Here is a 17,588-nt window from a genome sequence, read left to right as displayed (position 1 = left end):
ATCCCTCTTCTGCTTCATCTGAACATTCATGATCTACAAATCACTGTGATGATCTTCCTCAACCACTGCTCTGTCCTTTCATCAATCACTCTACATCTCTCTACCATTCAATCTGCACTTCTCTTCTCCAGGAAGGTTCTACAGCGAATGACAAATTCATTTCAGCTCTTTTCTCTTCCATCTTTACCCCCCTGTGTATTAGTGCATATTTTACCATAGTATAAAACCTCAGGCGTGATACATACTTTCTATCTAATGATCTCGTTTCGAATCTGATTTTTGGCTCGCATTCTTCTTCCCGCCGTGTCTCTCTGCGGTATGTTCCTGGTCAGCAAAATGTCAGGCAGATCCTGCAGTCCCCCAGAGAGAGCCAAGCTGTTAATGAGGAGTGTGAGCCAGAGACACACAGCACCAGCCCACCATCTGATCTGGGTTCAGTTCAGCTGAAATACAGAGAGAGAGGAGAACAGAAAGAGAAGAGACTGGGAGATGCCAGCACGTCTGGGCAAGAAATGATCGAAAAACAAAAAACACAAATAGAAGGTGGATAAGGTGGACGGAAAAGAACATGGACATTAGGAGGGGCTAGTCAATAAAGCCTATAAATGTAAAACAAGATACTGGATTTCTAAGGACAAGAACATCGGTGGCACAAAGGCTAATTGGAAATTAGAAATTCTCATTGGAAATTTCATTAAACTGCAACAGACTTCACAAATGAGTACTTATGCACAGTTGTAAATGGAAAAAAGATCTTGAGACATAGGGTAAATTATCTGACATAACTTAATACTTCATACTGATTCAAATGTATATTAAATATGTAAAGGATTAGTTCACTTCCAGAATAGAAATTTCCTGATAATTTACTCACCCCCATGTCATCCAAGATGCTCATTGTCTTTCTTTCTTCAGTCAAAAAGAAATAAAGGTTTTTTGAGGAAAACATTCCAGGCTTTTTTTTTTTTTCCATATAGTGGACTTCAATAGGGGTTCAAGGGTTGAAGGTCCAAATTGCAGTTTCAATGCAGCTTCAAAGGGCTCTACACAAAACAGAACACAGAATCTCTTGTATTGCAATTTGCAAGATGGATGTACTGTTATTTCCTCTACAGTCAAAAATCTGGGTGTTATATTAGACAGCAACTTGTCTTTTGAAAATCATATTTCTTATGTAACAAAAACAGCACTCTTCCATCTTAGAAATATTGCCAAGCTTCGGAACATGTTACTTGTTTCTGATGTAGAAAAGTTAGTTCATGCATTCATGACGTCTAGACTGGACTACTGTAACGCACTACTAGGTGGTTGTCCTGCATCTTCACTAAACAAGCTACAGGTAGTCCAAAATGCAGCTGCTAGAGTCCTTACCAGGTCAAGAAAATATGATCATATTACACTAATTTTACAGTCTCTGCACTGGCTACCTATTAGGTTCTGTATCAGTTACGAAATATTACTTCTTACCTATAAGGCCCTTAATGGTTTAGCTCCTACATACCTAACTAGTCTCCTACCACGCTACAATCCATCACGCTCTCTAAGGTCACAAAACTCTGGACTTTTGGTATTACCTAGCATAGCAAAGTCCACTATAAAGGAGGGACGGCTTTTTTACATTTGGCTCCCAAACTATGGAATAGCCTTCCTGATAATGTTCAGGGTTCAGACAAACTCTCCATGTTTAAATCTAGATAAAAGACTCATCTCTTTGGCCAAGCACTCACATAATGTATCTCACAAGCTTCAGTTAAATCTGATCAAATGCACATCAACATTCTTTATATAGCTCGGGCTAAACACATCATTTTTGCTTGGTTGGAACAGCAGCTATGCTTATTATTTCTCTATTTGTTTCCCTGTTTCTGCCACAGGTTTGACATCCCGTGGTAACTAGGAATTACACAAGCTTCAGTCTAGATTCAGAATACCCGAGAAGAGATGATGCCAACTTCTCACGGGACCTCTGATGATGCCAGCCCTGAAACAACATACAGCACAACGAAATTTTGCAACAAGTTAAGTTACTGTTAATAGTGTTCATCGTCATCCCATATGTACATCCACTTGACATACAGTAGTCACCACTAGTAAGCTACTAAATATATTGTAGATACCTAAATTTTCTGTACAGCTACTTTGCAACAATTTGTATCGTGAAATGTGCTATACAAATAAACCTGAATTGAATCCTAGCTGAGGAATAAGGGTCTTATCTTGTGAAACGTCATTTTTTGAAAAAAAAAATCATGGTTAAGTAGTCGCTACTACTGACTAAAACAAATTTAGACTAAAAACAAAAACCTGCTGTAGCTCAATCACAACTATGTATGTATTGTAATGTATTGACCAATGAGCACCCAGGACTAGAACTATGCATATTATAAAAAATTGCGTATTATGCGTATTATAAACATTAAGACAGACAGCTGAAAAACTATAGAGCTAGACAAGACAAGCATTTGTGGTTAAAAAGTACATACATTTTTATTTTTTACAAAATGGCAGATCATTTCGCTATATAAGATTCGTATTCCTCGGCTGGGGTCGTGTAGAGCCCTTTGAAGCTGCACTGAAACTGCAATTTAGACCTTCAACCTGCTGTTCCTCATTGAAGTCAACTATGGTGGAAAATCCTGGAATGTTTTCCTCAAAAACCTTGTTTCTTTTCGACTGAAGAAAGAGAGACATGAACATCTTGGATGACATGGGGGTGAGTAAATTATCAGGACATTTTTATTCTGGAAGTGAACTAATAGTGCAAGGAATAGCTGAATGAGAAATGAAAAAATTGCTGAAAATGTACTCACCCTCAGGTCATCCAAGAAGTAGATGAGTTTATTTCTTCATTGGAACAGATTTGGAGAAATATAGCATTACATCACTCGCTCACTGCAGTGAATAGGTGCCATCAGAATGAGAGTTGAGAATAACAAACATTACTGAAATTACTGTAATAATTGGCATTTTGTAATAACATACATTTTCTGGGACACTGAAGCAGGAGATGCACCCAAACAAAGGCGAATCTCTCTTATTAAAGGGGTCCCATTATGCTCTTTTACAAAGTCTTGATTTAGTTATGGGGGTGAACTAGAACATGCTCTCATGCTTGGTGGTTCAAAAAACGCATTATTTTTCACATAATTTACAATAGCTTTCTTCCTAGCCTGGCACAAATGGCTCGATTAGTTCTGGGTTTGATGAAGGCCCGCCTTCCGGAAAACTAAATTAATAAAACTAATTAGCAGTCCCGTTGCGTTTTGTGAACAGCTTAGACAGCGTTTCAGTCCTTCCCAAAGCAGCAAGCTCTGTGTACAACTGTTAGCGCATTCTAGATTAAAGTGATTCTTACATTTTAAATATGGATATTTTTCTTTTCTTCTTATTTTTCTTCAAAAACAAATCAGTTCACTACAGGAGGCTGCCGGAGCAGTTCGCGGCCACTTAGACAATGCTTGCGTTTATACCAAGCGGCAACCTTCCGCTCTCTCTATTGAAGTAAATTATTATCGCCTGGTCACTAGAGACTGGCTCCAAAAGGGAGTCAATCCCATAGACTCCCCATGTTAAAATGCCCAACTTTACCGCAGAAAAAATATGTTTACAGCCTGGTAAAAAAGTGGTTTTGATCTATATAGCTAATTTTGCCCTTCATGTTAACTGTGAGGGGGTGAATTTTTTTTATAACTCATCCGTTTAGGTTATATTAAGCCATAAAGCTCTGTATAATTAAGTGCAAGGCCACTCGAGTGACAGGTGGATTGCTGCTGCTGTCACCACTGTCACGTTAGGTGGGCATGGTTTTAGCAACCAGCTCCACCCACGTCCCGCTTAATGCCTATTTTTTCAATTATCCGGGAGTGACTCGCGATGGCGCTATTCTTTGTTTTTTTAATGCCCAAACATACACACCAAACTGACTAAAATTAAAAAAGTAAAAAAGCATAATAGAACCCTCTTTAATTCAAAATAAATCCTTAGTATAATCAGCTAAAAATTCTTCTGTTTTCAATTTTGTCTCAGTACTAAAGAATCTCTTAATACATATTCAAACTCAATTTTTGCACTTGCTGACCAGACAGTAGACTCGCATGTTCTTTTATAAAATTTTATTTATCTAAACAGAGCAATTATTGCACAGAGTTGACATAAAAATGTACTTTAAAAGATCATAATAAAGTCATTAAAGTTTTTTTTTTTACTGCATTTAAACAGTTAAACATTGCAGGAACAAGGGTGGAACATTCTGATCAAATATTGCAGCATATAACCTCAGATGAAATCAAAAGCACCATTTGCACTGGTAATTGTTTCTCAGGATCATGACTGTGACATATTTGCATGCCGCCTCTCTGATCAAACTCATGAATTTGACAGCAAGTTAAGTTTTAAGTATCAAAAGTGTCAAACAGGAACCATTCAAGTTAGCAGAGGTAAAAAAAAAAAAGATTCAAAAATATTTTTAAAATAACATTTGCATTTGTTTATCCATGTAAACTATACCACTTACACCATAGCTGTTCGCAATTGACCTTTCGCAAAGACCTGCCCTTTTTGTTACGCTTGCTATGTCCGACAACCAAGGCGCTCCATTGTCACACATCATGTTCTCACGCAGTGAAAAATCATCTGAGAATGCGCCAACATACAAGCAAAGCAGGTAACTTTAGGTCTCAGCTTTTAAAAGTGGTCATTTTTAAAGAAATTCAAACAATAATTAAAGTTTTGTGGCTGTTTAATGTGTACAGATTGCTGTAGTGCCTTAGTTTAAGCAGCACGTGAACCGATCACCTCTTCCTCTTTACTAGTTATAGCACAAAATAAACATAAATGAGCATCATAGACATTAAAATACACACAAATTTTCAAGTTAAAATCCACTGAGGTTAATTTACTCTCCTGTCTGGTTTGTTTGTCGGACAAAAACGGTGTATTCAGCGTTATGATTGGTTCTCCCTGCGAAGGGTCAATTGCAATCAGTGGCCTGACTGGGCTAGACACAATAACAATGAGTTAGCCAACCAGTGGATGAAATTCCAATTTCAATTGCAATTTCATTTAACAACACAAGTGGCACAGAAATTGCTCCCATAATTAAACCACAAACAAGCACCATTAATTTCTGTAATTAGATAACCATGTGAAATGTACCATCCAAATAATTGCAAGTTATGCTAGTGAATGACTGGTTTCAGCATTTATGAAATTCAGGGCTGTGAAATGCTACCAAAAAAGAAAAAGGAGAGAGAGTAAAAATTGTATTATTGCATGGCTACAGAAACCTTCAGAAACCAAGTTTTAAAAATCTGAAAATCTTCATATCACATTCAAGTATTCACACTCTACAAACGCTGGTTATGTAAAGAGGGGAAAGTACAGAGCACAAGATTTCTGGGATGACAATGAAAGGATAGAACAAAAGAGTGAAAGAGGAATCTGAAACAGGTGGCAGAGCAGCCCACGGAGAAAGAGACACACTGCTGGACAGGAAACAGAATGAAAGAGACAGACAGAGAGAGAGGGAGAGAGAGAGAAAGAAAGAAGGACAGAGAGAGGGAATGAATTTTTAAAATGGCACATGAAATGGAGTGCAACGACACTCATTCTGTCCTCAACAGCCTCACACAGCAAACACACTCCTACGACAACCTGCCAGACGAATACAAGTGAGTCTTCTGAGCCTCAAAGAGACCAAAACGCAGACTGACACTTCAGTTGTTACAAGCACATTACTGTATGTTCACTCACAAATGCACTGAAATCATAGGGATGTCTTACACAACTTAACTACATATTGCCACTTACAGTCCATTTTACCTCTGTAATGTGACATACACTACTGTTCAAATGCTTGAAGCAAGAGGATTTTTATTCATCAAGAGCACATTAAAGATTTTTTTTGTTAGAAACGATGCATGTTTAAAATAACTGTTCTTTCAAACTTATCAAAGATTCCTGAAAACAAAATGTATTGCTGTTTCCACTGCAGTGTCCAACTGTTTCAGCACTGATAATAGTAACAAAAGTTTTTGAATGATTTCTAGAATCTTTCTGAAGGATCATGAAGAGTGTTCTAATAACTGCTGAAAATTCAGATTTGACCTCACAGGAATAATTTATATTAAATTACAAAACAGCTATTCTAAAATTGTAATAATATTTGAGAATATTCGTGTTTTGACGATTTTAATCAAATAAACACAACCTTGGTAAACTAATGAAATCTTACTGACCTCAAACTTAACAGTAGTGTATAGGGATGTAACAATATCAAAATCTCACAATACAATAATATCTCGATATGAAGCCCACAAAAAAAGACGCATGAAGACTTGGGGAAAAAAAAACAATTTTGCACATTTTAAATTTAAATTATTCTAATGCACTTTGAGAGTTCAAAATTAAGAGCTGTAAGCCATGTTCTTAACTAAGAAAGCATAAGTCAGAAGAAATTGTCTTGTACATGAACTTTAATGGGGACTCAACCTTCTTTTTATTTGTGGTATACTGTCTCAGTCTAAATTACATTCACGCTGGTGTTTTAGAAAGCCAAACAAATTAGAATAATATAATAATAATAACAGTTTTATTTTATTGTTATTCCTATGACAGTAATAGTTGCACTGTAAAATAGGTATATTATTTTGCTTTACGCTACAGTATTGAAATTACAATACTTCTTTCCTAATTTCTACACTTGAAAGAGATATTTTGAATTTGGACTGCAGTAATATTACCCATTTAAACCGCTAGTTGTCAGCAATTAATACTGCACTTGTAAGCTTCTTTTTGACGGAAACAGCAGTTGAGCTTTTATTTGGACAGAAAACAACAGCTTCAATGAAAAAAGACTTACTTAAGCGCGTCTCACAACAAATCTAGTGAAGTGCTGTAATTATCTGCCACAAAAAAAATAAAGCATAACTAGTGGCCACTGCATTCCCAAACGTGCGCTAAACTCACAGCACATGCAATAAACGAGTTCACTGCATTCACTGTGAACTGAGCCGTTCTGAGGTGCGGAAAACACTGGATCACGAACTGAACGAAGCGCAAGCTTCGCTTTGAAACTGGAAGCGACTTGATGAAGTGATTAACCCATATTTTGTTTTTAATTTTAGTTTGTTTGACGAATACTGTGACAAAGCATAATGGCTCAAAACACAACTTTGAAGACCTTTTATGATAGAATAAGACAATAAAATATATTTGAACAAATACACTTTATGCCTGGAAGACCTATTGTTTCATATCGTATGTGATCATGATAATATCGAGAAAGTTTTGCTATCGCAATACCACAATATTGATTATACCGTTACATCCCTATTGATAATAGTAAAAAATGTTTTTTGAGCACTAAATCAGCATTTTTTTTGAGAATGATTTTTTCTAATGGATCATGAAGACTGTTCTAATGACTGCTGAAAATAATATTATTTCACAATATTAGTGTTTTTACCTATTATTTTAACCAAATAAATATAACCTTAGTCAACTAATAAAATCCTATTAACCTCAAACTTTTTAACAGTAGTGTATTTCTGAATGGAACAGGATATTCATCATCAAGAGCAGAACTTAACAATAAAGTGAGCATTACAAACCTGATGAATGAAATTGATGGATCCTTGGAGCCAAGCCAAAAGTTATATATGTGACCCTGGACCACAAAACCAGTCATAAGGGTCAGTTTTTTTAAATTGAGATTACTCCAGAAATAAAAAAGCTTTCCATCGATGTATGGTTTGTTAGGTTAGGGCAATATTTGACTGAGATACAACTATTTGAAAATCTGGAATATGAGGGTGCAAAAAAAAATCAAAATATTGTTAAAATCGCCTTTAAAGTTGTCCAAATGAAGTTCTTAGCAATGCATATTACTAATCAAAAATTAAGTTTTGATATATTTATGGTAGGAAATTTACTAAATATCTTCATGGAACATGACCTTTACTTAATATTCCAATGATTTTTGGCATAAAATAAAAATTGACAATATTGAAACATACAAATATACCCGTGCTACTTAAAACTGGTTTTGTGGTCCAGGGTTACATATTGCAAAAACTATGACTAATAGCTATTTGGCTATTAGTAACAGACATAGGCACATATTTTTATGGAATAATGTACACAATGCAAACTGTAACATAAAACCGAGTTCAAACCCCATTTGACTCCTGTAATACAATGCATTTCTGAATGAAAAATAACATTCAATTAAAAAAAAAAGAAAAAAGGTAGGACTGCATTTTTATCCACTTGGAACTGATTGGCCATTAAATTGGGTGTTGCATACCAGAATTCATTCATTCATTATTCATAAAGAATAGTGATGGATGCTTGATGGGAAGGGATTTGAAAATAAGTTGGATTAAAAATGAATCAGTCATTTGAGAACAGCGGCAAGTTAATATGTTTTGATGAAATATTACAAAGGCAAAAGTTTTCTTTGGAATAATGTGCTATAATGAATTGTACACAATAAGACCAACATGTTTTAAGAAAGTAAATCGCATAGGAAGAGGACAAAAACAAAACATTTTCATAATTAGGTCCTGCAGTCAGTTGCAATAAACTCCGTAGGTTCAATAAAAATGTTTAAAAAAGTTAATCAAATTTCTTAAAATCTATTTAGTAAAATGTAAGAGTGATTTGGAGAAGTGCACAAGAATCTGTATTCTTTTTCCCCCTCCATTTTCGCACATTTGCACACACACACACACACACACACACACACACACACACACACACACACACACACACACACACACACACACACACACACACACACACACACACACACACATCTCAAGTCAAATAGGGCTGCATAGTTAGGACAGATCCGTGAGTATAAATATCTCACAGTGGCGATTGTGTGGGCAGGAAGCGACATCACGAGCATTTCCAAACGCACACGGCCAGACTTCCCCCAAAGAACATGTAGAGCAGGTTCCTGACTTCATGGCTCACCTCGAACCCAAACCCCTCACCGATCACCACATGCCACGAACTGCCAAACTTCTTATCCATGGACTCCTTGATCATCTTGGCAGCACTCTGAAAATAGAGCGAACCAGCGAGAAGGAGAACGAGATGAAAGCATGTAGGCTACTAGGGCAGTCCAGATGGCCAGACTGTGAGCGTGTGAAGCGGCCTGACTCAGTACTAGACGGAAACACAGAGCCCACCCCCACCTGTGTGACCTGGGGAGCACATACATCTGAAAGCCTACGCTTCGTAGCACAAGCACACGCTCACATGCACACTCAAACCTGACTAACCTCATTGTTGGAGGCAAATTTCTCACAGGCTGTGACACAAAGCTCCATAGTCTCCACACGCATCTCCTCTGGCATATCTGTGTGCTGCAGATAAAACCAACAAAACACAGTCTAGTCAAGCTCTTACAGGTGTAATAAGCTCATTTTTGAGGTCACTGCATTACATTCAAATATATGGCATTAGCATCGATACACTCAGGCAAAAGATTTGCACAGTAAGATTTTGTATTTTTTTAAAGAAGTCTCTTCTGCTCACCAAGCCTGCATATATTTGACCTAAAATACAGCAAAACAGTAACATTTAAAAAAAAAATTTACTATTTAAAATAACTGTATTATATTTTAAAATGTAATTTATTCCTGTGATTTAAACGCTGAATTTTTAGCATCATTACTCTAGTCACATGATCCTTCAGAAATCATTCTAATATTCTGATTTGCTGCTCACAAAACATTTATAATTATTATTATGTTGAAAACAGCTGAGCAGAATATTTTTTGTTTTGTTTTTTTTTTGTTCAGAAAAACAGCATTTATCTGAAATAGAAATTTTTTGTAACATTACAAATGTCTTTTTTAAAGCAGCCTTGCTAAACAAAAGCATTATTGTCTATCATTACTTTCCCAAAGTTGTTTTAAAAAATGGTAAAAATATTTGAAAATGTTACTGTTTTTGCTGTACTTCAGATAAAAAAAAATGCAGGCTTGGTGAGCAGAGGAGTCTTCTTTAAAAAAATATTAAAAATCATACTGTTCAAAAACTTTTGACTGGTATATATATGAAGTATAAAATACTGCCATTCAAATGTTTGTGGCCAGTAACATTTTGGCTTTTTTATTCATTAAGGATACAATAAATTGAACAAAAGTGACAAAGACTTTTACACTGTTACAAAGAAATTTAATATAAAAAAAAATGTATACAGATTTACTAAAATGAGGGAACTAATTAATAAGTTGTGGGAACTTATTCTTAATGTGTGGACACGACTGAACTAACATGAGGGAATGATTTAATAAAACGATAGAATAAATTAAACAAATGATGGATAAATACATTTTTGTCCGTAATTTATGTGCAGGATTCATATTGCTTTTTTAATTTTTAAGAATAAGAATCCTAAAATAGATGTATCACTGTTTCCACAAAAAATATTAGGCAGCCCAACTGTTTTTTAAGACAATAATAATAAGATTATTAAGACAATAATAATAAATGTTTCTTGAACAGCAAATCAGCATATTAGAATGATTTCTGAAGGATCATGTGACACTGAAGCCTGGAGTAATGATACTGAAAATTCAGCTTTTTAATCACAGGAATAAATTATGTTTAAAAAAATATTCAAATAGAAAACAGTTATTTTAAACTGTAATAATATTTCACAATTTTTGATCAAACAAATGCAGCCTTGTTGAGCATAAGAGACATAAGAGACCCAAACCTTGAACAGTAGTGTATAGAAAAGTTATTGTAAATTATTATAAATTAAAATAACATGCACTACTACCAGTCAAAAGTTTTTGAACAGTAAGATTTGTTTTTTAAAAGACATCACTTCTGCTCACCAAGCCTGAATTTATTTGATCCAAAGTACAGCAAAAACAGTAAAATTCTGAAATATTTTTACTATTTAAAAAAAACTGTTTTCTAGTTGAATACATTTTGAAATGTAATTTTTTTTTTTGTGATTTCGAAGCTGAATTTTAAGCATCATTACTCCAATCACATGATCCTTCAGAAATCATTTTAATATGCTGATTTGCTGTTCAAAAAATGTATTATTCATTTATTATTATTAATATGTTGACAAACAGCCGAGTAGAATTTGTTCAGGTTTTTCGGGTTCTTTGATTAATAGAACAGCATTTGTCTGAAACAGAAATATTTTGTTACATTATAAATGTCTTTATCACTTTTTGATCACTTTTGATCAATTTAAAGCATCCTTGCTAAATAAAAGTATTCATTTATGATCTTTAGAAATTTATATTCAAATTAAAGAATCCTTAAAATTTACTCAACTGTTTTAAATATTGATAAGCATAAAATCAGCATATTAGAATGATTTCTGAAGGATCACGTGACACTAAAGACTGGAGTAATGATGCTGAAAATTTAGCTTTGATCACAGGAATACATTACATTTAAAAAAATATTTTAATAGAAAACAGTTATTTTATATTGTAAAAAAAATATTTCACAATTTTACCGCTTTTGTTGTACTTTGGATCAAATGAATGCAGCCTTGGTGAGCAGAAGAGACTTCTTTAAAAAACATGAAATATCTTACTGTCCAAAAACGTTTGACTGGTAGTGTATATGTATTAAACATATTAAATACATAAACTTTGTTGAGTTGACCAAAGCCGTGCAAACTATTAAAACAGTAAAAAGTCGATCAACCATGCTATATAAAGAAGAGAAAAAAACATAAGTTGACATTTAAAATCTCATGATTTGATAAAGATGGAAAAGGGACCCATTTGAGAAATCTAAAACAGACAAACAGACACATCCATAACTGGTTATTTCTATCTAGGTCACAGCATCAGTATTCGAGCTGCACCCACCCTGATGAGCGGAAAGCTTTGCAGTCTTTTGTAGTCGGCATCCTCTTTTTTACCATCCCCGGTTTCTGCCATCCTTTTCTTCACTAAAAAGAGAGAGAGACAGACAGATTAGACATGTCTGATGAAAAGGAAAATCAGAACATTAGGTCAAACTTCTCACCCACAAAATATGTTATCCAGCGCAGTGGATAACATATCTTAAATTTTCAGTATTTGTACAAAGAATGAAGAACACATTTGTTTATAGATAATCAAAGGTAAATGTGGGTGACTGTCCTCATGAAATATGCAAAAATGCCAAAATGAACACAAAGGAAAAGAGTAGTCTTGCAATGAATTTACACATTATATTTCCGTGATTCTTGATAATGATTCTTGAAAATCGGAACCTCAACAAGAAGCAAATACAACACTTTAAAGCTTTAAAACTATGTTGGGAAAGTGGAAGAGTTTAATAACTATACTAAAATGATTTCTAAAGGATCACGTGACACTGAAAACTGGAGTAATGATGCTGAAAATTTAGCTTTCATCACAGGAATAAATTACATTTTAAAACATGCTAAAATAGAAAAGAGTTATTTTATAAATCGTAATAATATTTAACAACATTACTGCATTTATGATTAAATTATTAAAATTAAAAATTATTATTTAATTTCAATAAGTTATGATACATATAAACCTGCGCGAATCCGTTTTTATAATAGGTACTAAGATAATAAAAGATCTTAGTATCTTTTATAATGTCTGAACCAGAAAGTTGGAATGACATGCTACACTTAATCGAAAACTAAAAGATATTTTTTTTTTCTAATTTCTAACTTTAAACATGTAAACATTACATTTACAATATTTGTATTAAAAAATGTGCAAATCTTGATGTTAAAGCCTGTCATTAACGTTACATTGTGTCAATAACTGTAAAAGTATTTATTAAACACAGCCAGATTTATATAAAATAAACCCTGTTGTTCAAAATAAATCTGTAGCACATCGTTATCTAAAAGGAATTGATAAACCGATCAATTAAAGTGAAGATAAACAAACGTGTCGAGTAAGCGTTTGTTTTTAGCATCACTGGGCTAACGTTAGCTTGCTAGCTCGACTCCCATCACGCCTGGACTTAAAACGCTAGGACTGATAAACAGCTGAAAGCAACGGAGAAACATAAACATGTAAATCATTTAAAGCTCGTAATATTTCACATCCACATAGGCTAATTACCTACCGCTCTGTACTGCTGTACACAGACACGCTCCTCTACTAGTGTTGTCATGGAGACACACCGGCCTTGGCAACCTCCGACCCACGTGACCTGTTTATTTCCGCCTCCGTCCACTTTGATACAATGCCATGATTTTGACTTATCACGTTTCTTCTTTTTTTTTCTTCTTCTCCAAGGCATTTCTAAATACCATGATATATCATATTACTTTTTGTCAGTGAAAAGCCTGAAAGTGTGTTTTTGTGTTAAAATAAGGTCAGTCGTTTGGTGTGACATACAAATCTGCCAGTAAGCCTTTGTTTTTAGATTATAATGGCATTAAAGCCTTTCATTTTCCTTCCTGGATGGTCAGAGAAAGAGGGTCGGAAAGGTAATCCCAGTGGGAATTATGACATTTTGGAGATTAAGGAAACTACCAGGAAATGTGGGCCATCCACATTAGCGTCTCATCCCGGGGCAAGGCATCTAAAAAGCTGACAGCTTATTTAACACATTCTAGAATATTAATTCAACCAAAATTCTTGTTGAAAATGGCGTTACAATTATTATTATTATTATTATTATTATTTTTGGTCCACGTGCAGATGTTATTGAGCGGGCTGCCATCAGCGCCCACACCACCAACACAGATAACAGTCTTTCATAACAGAGACTAGAGGTTAAAAGACCTCCCACACATCTTTCCCAAGCATCATTCACTTCTCCACAGGGGGATGATGGTTTGTCTGTTCTTTGGCAGTTTTTAGAGCTTTTTCTGCACCTTCAAATACTTTCATGGCACCTATAAAGCTGTATAAACTTCAAAGTAGTAAACAGAGCTGGAGTTTCTCAGCTGAACATCTGAATTTTCAGATAAGGAAAAGGCATCTTAAAGGAATAGCTCACCCAAAAATAAAAATTCTGTCATTAATTAGTCACCCTTTTGTCTTTACAAATTAATAAGACCTTTGTTTATCTTCGGAACACAAATTAAGATATTTTAGATGAAATTCGAAAGCTTTCTGACCCTGCATAGACAGCAAGGGTCCTACTACTCAAGGCACAGGAACATAGTAAGGACATTGTTAAAAAAAAAAAAAAGTCCATGTGACATCAGTGGATCAACCGTAATGTTATGAAGCACAAAATGTTTGAATAAAAAAATAATGACTTTATTCAACAATTCTTCTCCTCTATCACCTCTACGTTAAAGGTCCACCGAAGTGCCTTGAAACACGCAGCGTTATTCTATGTGGTGACGTGCTTTTAACTGAAACAAAAACATATCACTAAGCCCCGCCCACTTATTTTGAAGAGCCAATAGCGTTCCATTAATATCTGCTCGGGCCAGAGCCGTGAGCTCGGTAAAGCCGCATTTGTAAGCTTATGACAGCAGTCTAATAAATTACCCCATAGATTCAATATGAAACTCTTGCTAAAACAAAATAGTGATCTCTGTGTTATTGTGTCTCTGTGTAGGGGGCAGGACGCTACGGACTCTAGAAAGCATTTGATTGGTCAGAACGTTTGATGAGAAACTGAAGTGCACGGTGATATCATCAAAATCGTTGATATTTGCGGAAGTGACGAGACTGTAAGTTTTGAATGCCCATATCTTGTAAAAGCTAATTTTGTCATTGTTTTGAAGCACACTAGCTTATAGATAATCTTATGGCTAATATATTCATACTAAAAGCCCAAAAAACTTTAATTTTGATTTCAGGGGGACTTTAACAGCACCAAATGCATGCGTCATGATACTCTCCGCAATGGCGCTATGGTGACTGGAAGGAGAGGAATTGCTAAATAAAGTTGTTATTTTTGTTTTCTTTGCAAACTAATGTATTCTCGTAGCTTTGTAAAATTACGGTTGAACCACTGATCACATGGACTATTTTAATGATGTCCTTACTACCTTTCTGAGCCTTGAAAGTGTCAGTTGCGTTGTTGTCTATGCAGGGTAAGAAAGCTCAAAAATATCTTCATTTGTGTTCCAAAGATGACTGAAAGTCGTATGGGTTTGGACTGACATGAGGGTGAATAATTAATGACAGAATCTTCATTTTGGGGTGAACTATCCCTTTAACTAATCTCTATTAGAGGGGTTTTTCAAAAATAAACATTACGTCATTATTTACTTACCTTTTTCTTTCTTCTGTTGAGCATAAAATAGGATATATAAAAGAATATTTTGAAAACCAAACACTCCACTATAGTATGGAAGAAAAATTACTAGTCAATGAGAAGCATCAAAATGTATGTATGTGTTCAGCAAAGAAAAGGTAGTTTATACAGATTTGGAAGACCGTGAGGGTGAGTAAATGATGACAGAATTTTCATTTTAAGTAAACTATCACTTTAACTACCCTAGTAAAAAAAAAAGTAATAGATTTATAATGCACCTATTTTATACTAAGTATAGTCTGTTAGCATATTTTCTGATATATCGCTTGAGACTTACTGATAAAAAAAAAATTGTAAAAAAAAGTTGTAATTAAACTTTATTTGAAGTATTACTTGTGCACAATGCACATTTCTTAATGTCAAGCCTAAATTTTATTTTGATGTCACTATTGATGAGGATTGTATGATCTTTAAATAATATCAGTCTTTAAATGCAAAATATTTAAAGTGTACCTGTCACAAGGAGGGTCAGAGACGTACGGATCCATTTGCAGCATTTATTGAAACAAAACAAACACAAAGGGGGCAGGCAGAAATCGTCGTCAAAAAACAGGCAGAAAGGTCGGGGCTGGCAGCAAGAATCAAACACGGGAGGGAGTCCAGGAATCAAAACACAGGGAAAACAAACTCGGGAAGAAACGCTCGGAAATACAGACCATACGGAACAATAAGACTTCGCAGAGTGGCTGTGTGTGAGAAACTTAAATGCAGTCAGTGTGATGAGGTGCAGCTGTGAGCAGTAATCAGTAAAGTGAGAGCAGGTGAATGCAGTGATTAGTGCAGTGGCTTGTGGGGAATGAAGTCCATGAAGTGTGGTGCAAGAGTTCTTGATGACAGGATAGACCAGATACGTGACAGAACCTTAAGTATACTTGCAATAGTTCCACTTTAACACAATCAAATATACTTTAGTTGGACTTCAGCGTTATTTCCGCACAATTAAAGTGCATAGCAAGTGCTTACCCCCAGGCCATCCAAGATGTAGGTGACTTTGTTTCTTCAGTAGAACACAAACAAAGATTTTTAACTCAAACTGTTGCAGTCTGTCAGTCACATAACGGCAGTCAATGGGACCCACGGCTTTGAGAGTCAAAAACACACACAGACAAAACCAAATTAAACCCTGCAGCTTGTGACGATACATTGAGGTCTTAACACACAAAACAATTGGTCTGTGATCAGAGGTAAATTATTTTTTTTTTTTACCTCTGATCCACCGCAATTCCAACTGTCCCGAGCGCATCAACGTGCTCTGGCATATGCATGTGCAGAAACGATTTGTTGTGCGTATATGTCACTCTACAGATCGCTTCTGTGAATTTGTGCCTTAAGACCTCAATGTACTGTCACGAGCCGCAGGGTTTAATTTGGTTTTGTCTGTGTATGTTTTTTGACTCTCAAAGCTGTTGACTGCCATTATGTGACTGACAGACTGCAACAGTTTGAGTTTAAAAAAAAATCTTTGTTTCTCTTGTACTAAAGAAACAAAGTCAACTACATCTTGGATTCTCTGGGGGTAAGCAGATAAACATCAAATTTTCATTTTTGGGTGAACTATCCCTTTAAGTACAAAAATAGTTGTCCCAATTTAGCAGACTTCAAATATACCAGTTTAGTATATTGAAAGCACAATTGCGGGATATTTTTATTAAGTAGATAATATGTAAATGTATTTGTAGTATACTTAGCACGAAATAAATGTATTTTAAATTCAATTTAGTATATTTATTTTTCTTTGTAAATGAGGATTTCACAAAGAAACACAACTCAAACTTTGTTTGTCCTGTCTTAGAAGAACAAAGCAACTATTCGGAGAATAGGGGAAAAAAGCACAGGAAAAAATAAATGCTTGAGGAGCAATTAGATGAATAGAAAACGTCTAGACCTCCTTTCAAAAACACATCCAGGCTTATTGGTCTGTGCTTCTTGGGTACAGGATTTAGTTAAATCGTGCTGGGATTCTTTTAGACTCTGAGACAGCAAAAATAAAAGCAGACAGAGACAGATGTACGTGTACTCAGAGAGCTGGGTCAGTTGAATTTGTTGGCTGGGGCACAGATGATGGAAGATCTACTACTCCCTGTCTAATCCACTCATACAATAAATACACTGCAAGAGACAAAACATACTGATACAGACAGAGAGGATTCAGAATGGTTAAAAATCACATAAGACAGGTGGGCGATACTAAATTAGGACATACTCGTAGACAAACCTTTTTTCTGGTCCAAGGCCAATGACCAAGCTTTCATAATCAAACATATTTTACAAATTTTCTCCAGAATGAAATTACATCTTAAGGGGAGACACTGCAGGCAAAAACACAGTTTTTT

At 35.1% G+C, this 17,588-nt stretch overlaps 2 protein-coding genes across 2 annotated transcripts in view; both read right to left on the bottom strand.

The window, feature by feature from the left end:
* LOC141336798 (uncharacterized) overlaps window positions 1-17,588 on the bottom strand; it is a 131,947-nt gene that overhangs the window by 69,988 nt on the left and 44,371 nt on the right. The window lies entirely within an intron of this gene.
* LOC141324190 (dynein axonemal light chain 4) lies at window positions 4,146-11,937 on the bottom strand. The gene is made up of 3 exons (XM_073833526.1): window positions 11,865-11,937; window positions 9,291-9,374; window positions 4,146-9,066 (listed from the first exon to the last, which is right to left on the bottom strand). The coding sequence occupies exons 1-3, from the start codon at window positions 11,934-11,936 to the stop codon at window positions 8,902-8,904; spliced, it is 321 nt and encodes a 106-aa protein (XP_073689627.1). The 5' UTR covers window position 11,937; the 3' UTR covers window positions 4,146-8,901.

The sequence above is a fragment of the Garra rufa genome, chromosome 1 (assembly GCF_049309525.1).
Source record: "Garra rufa chromosome 1, GarRuf1.0, whole genome shotgun sequence".
NCBI classification, from domain to species: domain Eukaryota; kingdom Metazoa; phylum Chordata; class Actinopteri; order Cypriniformes; family Cyprinidae; genus Garra; species Garra rufa.
This window is presented reverse-complemented; position numbering and strand designations above follow the sequence as displayed.

What these genes read in the sequence shown, in the direction of transcription:
- LOC141324190 (XM_073833526.1), bottom strand. Translation starts at nt 11,936, where the DNA reads ATGGCAGAAACCGGGGATGGTAAAAAAGAGGATGCCGACTACAAAAGA. An exon ending in AAAGCTTTCCGCTCATCAGG is followed by an intron (nt 9,375 to 11,864) that starts GTGGGTGCAGCT and finishes TTTTATCTGCAG; the next exon opens with CACACAGATATGCCAGAGGA. An exon ending in AATTTGCCTCCAACAATGAG is followed by an intron (nt 9,067 to 9,290) that starts GTTAGTCAGGTT and finishes CTCTATTTTCAG; the next exon opens with AGTGCTGCCAAGATGATCAA.